The sequence below is a fragment of the Mesoplodon mirus genome (assembly GCF_964341445.2).
Source record: "Mesoplodon mirus genome assembly, chromosome: 1".
NCBI classification, from domain to species: Eukaryota; Metazoa; Chordata; class Mammalia; order Artiodactyla; family Ziphiidae; genus Mesoplodon; species Mesoplodon mirus.
The window spans coordinates 221,981,424-221,990,995 of record NC_138976.1 but is presented as its reverse complement, the minus strand read 5'-3'; the positions used below and the strand labels follow the sequence as shown (position 1 = coordinate 221,990,995).

The following is a 9,572-nucleotide window of genomic DNA, read 5'->3' as shown; positions in this document are numbered from 1 at the left end:
CGGGACCTCAGAATGTGGCTGTATTTGGAGATAGGATTTTTAGAGGTAATTAAGTTAAAATGAGGTCATTGGAATGGGCCCTGATCCAATATGACTGTGTCTAGATAAGAGATTAGGACACAGACACACACGGAAGGCCAAGTGAGGACACAGGGGGAAGACGGCTGTCTACACGCCAAGGAGAGAGGCCCCAGGAGAAACCAACCCTGCCGACTGCTTGGCCTTAGACTTCCAGCCTCCAGAGCTGTGAGACCATGAGCGTCGGTTGTTGAAGCCACTCAGTCTGTGGTTCTTTGCTGTGGCTGCCTGCAAGCCTCTGTGCTAGGGTCTCCACCAAGGACTTTATGCAGGAGAAGAGCAAGGCCCCTTGCCTCTGCGCTGTTTCCCCCGGGCTGTCCCTGGTGGAAGTCAGGGCCAGGGCGCTCCAAGGCGGCCAGCTCCATCACCTGATGCCAGCACCTCCCCACAGACTCCCTGCCTGGGAGAGGCAGGCCTTGCTAGGGGTGCAGTGGGGAGGCCCAAGGGCTGAGGGATGGAGAAAGCACCTATCAGGTTGGCTACTGTCCCTCCTCCGAGTTGGAAGGGGGTCCAGGGGCTGTGGCCACCAGATGGAGTGGGGCGAGCATCGTGCCAGGAGGGCAAAGAGGCCCATGGCCAGGAGGGCAGGGGACAGCCTGATGCCACCCCACATAAATAGCTTGCTTCCCGCTCACCCTCAAGCCCTGTCCCTCAGCTTCAGGCGAAATGTACCCTGTGCCCACCCACAGATGTTCCTCTGCAACTACAGTGGGAGCCAGGTTTTCTCCTTTGGGTGAATGCATTCTGAGGCAGGACATTCCAGAAGCTGGATGCCATGGGTGTCGGTGGGCCTGGACTGTGCCCCCAGACTGCCTGCAGGCTCCCTTCCCTCCTCTGCTGAGCTTTCCTGAAGCCTGGAGTCACCCACCAGGCTTGCTTTCTTCACCCCGTGCTATTGCCCTTGCACGGAACGCTTCCTCCCTCACCCCCAAGCCAGTCGCATCACTTTCATGAATCGCCTTTTTGAAAAAATAAAATGACATGAAAAGAAATATAAAGAGCAGCAAAAACGGTGTCTATCAGTTAATTCAATCTGCCTCGCCACCATCTCGTGGTTGAGGTCGATGGTCTACTGCTCATTTCTTCTCATCTGAAGGGCTCAGCTTGTTCTATACTTGCTGAGTCTTAACTTTTTCAAACATTTGTTGGCAAGGGAAATTAATGTTACCATCTCGATGGCCACTGAAGCTTTTTAAAAAAATCTTTTCCCCTCCTGTGCTTATTAATCAGTGAAAACGAGTCCTTAGTATACAATTTGTACATGGTAACTTAACACATTTCTTTGAAACACTGCGAACATTTGGAAGAGTGTTTAATGATTTCTGATCGGTAGATATTACTTCCTAGTCCCACTCAGCCAGCTCGTTCTCTTTAAAAAGGCTGCTGTACCGAATGTAAAAGAGTTGGCTGGTGGGAAGCAGTGCATAGCCCAGGGAGATCTACTCGGTGCTTTGCGATGACCTAGAGGGGGGGATAGGGAAGATGGGAGGGAGGGAGGCTCAAGAGGGAGGGGATATGGGGACATGTGTATGCAGATGGCTGATTCGCTCTGTCGTGCAACAGAAACTAACACAGTATTGTGAAGCAATTATACTCCAACAAAGATCTATTAAAAATAAATAAATAAAAAGGCTGCTGTAAGGCATAAAGTTCATTCAACAAATGACAAAGCTGGATGGCAAGGTTTAAAGTATCCCCTGCTTCTTAGGGTTCTCTTCCATCTCAGTCCAGGATAACTGATGGAGACACTGACCAAATAATACATCTCCTCAATCTATTCCAATGGCAACAAAGACCACTGTTGGGGGATTTCTCTGGATTTTTCTTACCTTGATTTGCATAAACACAGAATTGTTTTTGTCTTCCAAATTCTGACACAAGCCAAATAGTCACACAAGCTCCCCAGTGCTGAGGTGTTCTGCCCGTCCATCTTGGCAGCAAGTTTATGGAAAACAGTAAGGAACTACATACAAAACAGAGGTTAGGTCCTAACCCAGGTCCTTTTAAAATTGGAAGTAAATTTCTACCTGATTAAAAAGTGAGTTTATGACCTGCAGAATGGGAGAAAATATTTGCAAATCATATAATGGATTAATATCCAGAGTATATAAAGAACTCCTACAACTCAACAACCAAAACCCAACCCTGATTTAAAAATGGGCAAAGAATGCACATTTCTCCAAAGAAGATATACAAATGGTGAATAGCACATGAAAAGATGCTCATCACTTAGTATTAGGGAAATGCAAATCAAAACCACAAAGAGATGCCACTTCAAACCCATTAGGATGGCTATTACCCAAAACTCAGAAAACAACAGGTGATGATGATGATGTGGAGAAATTGAAACCTTTTGCATTGCTGATGGGAATGTAAAACGATTCAGTCGGTGTGGAAAACAGTACAGTGGAGAGAATTATCATATGATCCAGCAATCCCACCTCTGGGTACGTACACAGAAGAACTGAAAGCAGGGGCTTTAAGAGGTACTTGTACACCCAAGTGTCAACTGATGTATGATTGGATAAACAAAACGTGGAATATACATACAACGCAATATTATTCAGCCTTAAAAAGGAAGGAAATTCTGACACAGGCCACGACATGGATGAGCCTTGAGGATTTTAGGGGCTCAGAATGAGCCTCCCCAAAGTGTGTTACTTTTGCACGAGGAGCTAAAGGCAATAGAGCCCCTGTGGGTTCAAGAGAAACTACTGCTCCTTCCTCAACTACCTACAAGAATTTAAATTGGGGATTTTTCCCAGAAAAGAGTTATTACCAGAGATAAATTTTGTCTGAGTGGCACCATGCATATGGCAGGGCAAATACCTAAGTGCCCAGCATCTGCTCTTCCTTTTATCATCCTGTGAATGACCCTCCTGTCCTTGGAAGCCCCAGGCTCCTATCCCATTCCTTAGCTCAGGGTGGCATATATACCTCATTTTACCTTTCTCTCTCCGACCCTCTCATGTACGTAGGGTTCCCGTTATGTGCAAAATTAAATTTGATCTTTCCTGTTAATCTATCTCATGTCAATTTAATTCTTAGACCAGCCAGAAGAACACAGAAGGGTAGAGGAAAGTTTTCTTCCTCCCTGACAGGATCTTATACTAAGTGAAATAAGCCAGTTACAAAAAGACAAATACGGTATGAATCCACTTATATGAAGTAGCTAGAGTAGCCAAATTTATAGAGACAGAAACTAGAATGGGGGATTCCAGGAACTGGGGGATGGAGAAAAGGGAGTTAGTGTTTAATGGGGACAGGGTTGCTTGGGAAGATGAGAAGGTTGAGGAGATGGATGGTGGTGATGGTTACACAGCAGTGTGAATGTACTTAATGCCACTGAGCTGTGCACTGAAAAATGGTAAATTTTGTGTTATGCAAGTTTGACCACAATTTTAAAAAAGTGAATTTACAGGAATAGGGGTATCACTGGTATTCTTTCTAAAGCAGGTGCCAGCCTCAACATCCAGGAAATATGTATGGAAATAAGACAAAATGTATTTAGGTAAACTGCCAAAATGACTACCCATACCTTATAAACATGAAAGCTGTAAAAACCTACAGTATCTTTAAATACTTCAACTGTGTTATTAAAATAATTACCGCATTTGTTTCATGAAGCAGAAGCTCAGTGACATACCCTCATGGTTTATCCAATGGATCCTAGGGAAGATGTGTTGACGTCTAGAATCTGGATGTCTTCTCCTGAACTTAGCGCTATCGGCACACATGTCAACAGTAAGAGATCTACCAAGGCTTGGGACAGTGAAAATACTCAGACAATTGGTCATCCATCTCATGAAGCGGGACATCAAAAATCAAGCATTTGAAACGAACTCATTTACCCATTCAAAACACCAGGCATGCGCTGGGCTAGGATCAAGGATGAATCACCTAGACAGGCAGGCTCCAATCCCAAGAACCTGACAGTCTGGCAGAAGAAACAATTAACAATTGGGTGCAGCGGCCAACACTGGGGAGAAACTTCCACAACTGCCAAGAACGTATTTTATTTGTGGCCAGATGGATTCCTTTGAACTGCGAGGCCTGATATTTCCCACCCAATGCTTGTTGCCAAAACCTTTGAGCTTCTGACCTACATATTTTAACCATTGTTTAGTTTTAATTTGTGCTCATGGTAATGTCAGTGTGAAGAGTGGGCCTTAGAGTCACTTCCAGGCCTAAAACCATGGGTTCATTATACCCCAAGAGAGACAGGAATAGCTTTTTGTCACATGTTCTAAGTAGATGCATGTTTAGAAGATATTTCTCCTGGAAACCTTGGACCCTGCTAGTTGACAGCCACCGAGTGTGAGGACAGAAACTGTGAGTGATCTCAGGTCCCTGGAGGGAGCTCTATGATCTCACTGATATGTGGGTGGGGTCTTCCATGCCTCTTTTAAAAAGCTATTTCCCTCTGCAGAGGTAAATACACTTGTTATTTATGCCCTTGGAAGTGTGAAATAAAAATAACATTTTTAAATCAAATCAGTTTGAACATACTTCAAACAACTTGTACTTAACAAGGCATCTGAAAACTATTTTCGGGAATGACCTAAAGACCTTTTCCAATGGAGTGTTTTTTTTATGACCCTCCATCTTGTATGACTGGTGATATTTGTTCTGCAATGCTATGAACTAGATTCGTCCGGCCCTTATTTGCCGAAAGAGTAGGATTTCTGAACGTTTTGCATGGTTTACAGAGATTACTGGGTAGAATACTGGAAACGGAGACAGGCTGAATAGGTTTGCCTACTTGTGCTTCTTCAGATGAGAGATGTTCTGAGATTCTTGTTTCCTCCAACCGGACAAATAAGCCTGGACACAGGCAGTTAGTGAAATAATGTTAGCCGGCTTCTGTAGTCATTCCCCCAGAGCACACATTTGCTTTTTAAATGAGTCCTTTAATTCTCTGATCCAAAGGGGAGGAGGTGGTGGTGGGCTGGCTGGAAGTTTAAAGCCCTCAGAAGCCTCATCCTGGGATAAACCGGAAATTTTACGGCTAATACTTCAGTAGCACTTCCTCTGTGCCAGGCACTGTTCTAGGGCCCTGTATGTATTCACTCATTTAATACTCACGACCACCTATGAGTTTGGTGCTATTAATGTCCTTTTCTAATAGAGGAAACTGAAGCACAGTGACCTCTTTCTCGAGGTCACTCTGTGGTCAGTGGCCGAGCAGGGATTTGATCTGGGTAGTCTCCCCCAGATTTAAAAAAGAAAAGAGCTTTTGGTAGGAGGCGCTCAGCCTTCAGAACCAGACAGCATGCATCTGAATCTAGGCTCTGCCCTGCACTAGCCAGGTGACCTTATCTGAACCTCAGTTTTCCCATCTGTTAAATGGGAAGGATAAGAGTTGGTCAGTGTAGGGCTCCAGGCACACAGGGGTATTTAAGAATGATCGCTGTTAACATTTCTAATCTGCCCCTTGCTTTCTGCACACACCTGGACATACATACCCTTTTCTGCCTGGTTAATTTACATTCATCCTAATTCAGAATTCAGCCTGGAGACACCACCTTGTCCACAAGCTTGCCTGCAGAAAGAGCAGCGAGGGAGGTGAACATAGATTGGTGAGTACACCATGCCAACAGAGCAGGAGACAGGGCACATGGCTACACGTGGCTGGTGGCCACTCTATCTGGTAGCACAGAACCGACCATTTCAATCGTGACAGAAAGTTCCACGGGAATATAAATTGGTGCAGCCACTATGAAAACAGTACGGAGGTTCCCCAAAAAGCTAAAAATAGAGTTGCCATCTGAGCCTGTTATCCCACTTCTGGGCATATATCTGGAGAAAACTATAGTTTGAAAAGATACATGCACCCTATGTTTGTTCCAACACTATTTACAATAGCCAAGACATGGAAGCAACCTAAGTGTCCATCAACAGATGAATGGGTAAAGAAGATGTGGTACATATATACAATGGAATATTAGCCATAAAAAAGAATGAAATACTGCCATTTGCAGCAACATGGATGGACCTAGAGGTTGTCATACTAAGTGAAGTCAGAGAAAGACAAAAACCATATGATATCACTTACATGTGGAATCTGAAATATGATACAAATGAACTTATTTACAACACAGAAACAGACTCGCAGACATAGAGAACAGACTTGTGGTTGCCAAGGGGGAGGGGGGTGGGGGAGGGATGGATTAGTAGTTTGGGGTTAGCAGATGCGAACTACTACATATAGAATGGATAAACAACAAAGTCTTACTGTAGAGCACAGGGAACTATATTCAATATCCTGTGATAAACCATCATGGAAAAGAATATGAAAAAGAATGGATACACATAGGTACCTGAATCACTTTGCTCTACAGCAGAAATTAACACATTGTAAATCAACTATACTTCAATAAAATAAATTAATAAAAAAAGAAAGTTCTACCAGACAGCACTGTTCCAGATCATGCAGAGACTCGTAGAGTCAGAGCAGAGGAAACAGTGTTCACCCAAACACGATACTTTCTTAGAACAATCACTCTGCTTTCCTCCCAAGAACACAAAGAGCGCTATCCCAGTTGTCTTCATTTTATTGAATAAGGGAGTTCCCATCTCTGCTGAAAAGCTTCTAAATTGCTGATTTTGCATCATGAAAACGCTGACTTGATTATCAAAGAGAAATCACCCCCGGCCATCCCGTTGTCCCCCACGGAACACTAACCATCCTTAGACATAAAGGGATACGTTTATACCCAGAGGATTAATCACACGTGATTTTTCCTGTATCTAAAATGATGTCAAATCTGACTCATTTCATTTAGAGAAAACCACTCTTTGCTGTGAACCCCTTCAGAACAACGCTGCTGGTTTTGAGAGATGCGGGTAAGGCCCCAGCCGGGTACCAGAGAAGCGCCCCCAGCAGATGAAACGGTTGCAGTGCCTGCTGGCGGCTGACACAAGTCACACCCTAAAGCTTCGAGACCTCCGGTGGGTCTCTGGCGTCAGTCTCCAGCCACTCAATGAGGATCTGATTCAACTCCGTGGGCCTGGAAAGGGAACAGAAGGCAATTCGCATCTGTCTGGACGCACTCCCTCACTCAGGCGAAGGCAGAGTTGGTAAAGTAAGCGGCTTATGGGAGGCGAACAGGGAGCCCTGACGTCCCCCACCCAGGGACCCCCATCTCCTTACTTCTCCATCTGTGTCCAGTGTCCACAATCCTTAATGTGACCCCTTTTCAGGTGGGGGATCTGGAAGAAAACCCCACCCGGAAAAGTAAATGGCAGAAGGCAAGTTCTCTGCTCCCGGTGGGCCGCCCCCCTGAAAACCCCACGTGATTTAGGAAAGGAATGACCACTGATCAAGCTCCTACTATGTGCTAGATGCTCCACATGCACTGCCTTATTTATCTTGTTTTTATATACATTTACTTTATTTATTTATTTTTGGCTGCGTTGGGTCTTCGTTGCTGCTCGCGGGCTTTGTCTAGTTGCAGCGAGCAGGGGCTACTCTTCGTTGCAGTGCGCGGTTTCTCATCGCGGTGGCTTCTCTTGTTACGGAGCACGGGCTCTAGGTGCATGGGCTTCAGTCGTTCTGGCAGGTGGGCTCAGTAGTTGTGGCTCGTGGGCTCGGTAGTTGTGGCGCACGGGTTTAGTTGCTCTGCGGCATGTGGGATCTTCCTGGACCAGGGCTCAAACCCGTGTCCCCTGCATTGGCAGGCGGATTCCTAACCACTGTGCTAGCAGGGAAGCCCTGCCTTATTTATCTTTGACCATGATCTTTTGAGTAATATGAAGGCTCAGAGAGGTTAGGTAATTGGCCCAAGGCCACACAGAGAGTGGCTGAGCTAAGATTCAAATTCAGGCTGACCCATACTCATCACAACAGACTGTCTCCCTCCAGAACCATTAGGACTCGGCGCGTTCACCGCCTGGAAAATGCCGGGTCGAGCTTGGCTCTTGCCATGTAGCCATGACTGCGTCCCCTTCCCATGTCGCCTCCCTCCTCCCTGGTGGTCTGCACGCAGGGCTGTTCAGTCTCTCTTTTGGCACCTGAATCCCCAAAGTGGGTCACAGCCCTCTCTTGACTGGCTCCACCACCCACAAAGGGCGTCCTTGGCAACATCCCTTGAAACACACTCTCTCCACCGCACTGGACGATGCTAACAAAGCCACTGCCAAGTGCAGGCGAACACCCTCAGCATCCAGCCAGGATACACGAGCAGTCACAGTGACCCCACTTGCGGCTCTCCCAATCCCTACCAAGCTCCACGCTTTCAGCAGAGTGTGCTTCCAAAACACAGGTTTGATACCCATCTCTTCACTTCAATGGTCCCCTCACCCATAGGTCCACACGGCTCAGCCTGGCCCAGGGGGCTCAGGATAACCTCCCAGCCGCACCCTCTGACCTCTCTCATCCATCCTCACCTCTCAACACCCTGTCTCCTCTCCCATTCTCTGCCGGGCAAGGCTTAGGAGTTCCTCAAGGCCAGAGGCAGTGGTCAGCACCTCTGTGAAGCCCTCGCTCCCAGCTGTGCCCTTGTCCACACAAGCCTCCTGCATATGGGGTGAACAGCTGGACGTGACCTCCTGCGGGGTGGGGTCTATACCCCATTCATATTTACCTCCCTGGTATCTAGCACTGTCCCAACTCACCTAAGTGCACAGGAAAAGCCCATGAAATGAAAGAATGAGTGAGTGATGAGAGAGTGCATCAGTGAAGGGGAAAGGAAGCAGCAGTCTTCTTTTTTTTCTTTTTTCTTTTGGCCACACCGTGTGGCATGTGGGATCTTAGTTCCCTGAAGCGTGGAGTCTTAACCCCTGGACCACCAGGGAAGTCCAGGAAGGAGCAGTCTCTTTTTTTTTTTTTTTGCTGTACGTGGGCCTCTCACTGTTGTGGCCTCTCCCATTGTGGAGCACAGGCTCCGGATGCGCAGGCTCAGCGGCCATGGCTCACAGGCCCAGCCGCTCTGCGGCATGTGGGATCTTCCCGGACGGGGGCACGAACCCGCGTCCCCTGCATCGGCAGGCAGACTCCCAACCACTGCACCACCAGGGAAGCCCAAGGAGCAGTCTTCATCGCTGCTCCCAAAAGGCGACAGTGATGCTGCTGAGGAAGCCCTCGTCAAGCGAGTGTTTCCCCCAAACACCCCACTCTTCATCCTCTGGGACGCCTGCACCCTCTTCCAAGAAGCCCCGATGGCCCCGAGCAGGACCATTGCCTTACCCAGTCCTCCATATGCTTGGACATCTCAGGAACGAGCACGAAGTCCTTCTCCGCGGTGACCATCAGGGCTGGGATCAGGATCTGGGGAGGGTTAACAGTAAGGAGAAGCAGCCTCCACGCTCAGGCCCTCCCTCACCCGGGCGAGATGTTATTTTCACACCGCGGGGCCTCCTCCACTATTAACTCCCCCGCAGAAGACCCCTCACAGCTCCACTGTGCTCTGGCTCTGTTTCCACCACGTGCTTTGTGTGAAGGAGGCACCCGTATTACTAAAGATCTGAAACGATGGTGTGCGAGATTAGAAAAT

At 47.3% G+C, this 9,572-nt stretch overlaps 1 protein-coding gene across 2 annotated transcripts in view; it reads right to left on the bottom strand.

The window, feature by feature from the left end:
* Positions 1-6,623: 6,623 nt before the first annotated feature.
* The window catches only part of EPHX2 (epoxide hydrolase 2), a 59,224-nt gene continuing 56,275 nt past the window's right edge, over positions 6,624-9,572 (bottom strand). For both annotated transcript variants that reach the window (XM_082616084.1, XM_082616085.1), the window contains exons 17-19: positions 9,266-9,346; positions 7,232-7,290; positions 6,624-7,088 (exon numbers count right to left, since the gene is read on the bottom strand). In XM_082616084.1, coding sequence (XP_082472210.1) covers positions 7,010-7,088; positions 7,232-7,290; positions 9,266-9,346 — 219 coding nt within the window. In that variant the 3' untranslated portion in view covers positions 6,624-7,009. The remainder of the gene's footprint in view (positions 7,089-7,231; positions 7,291-9,265; positions 9,347-9,572) is intronic.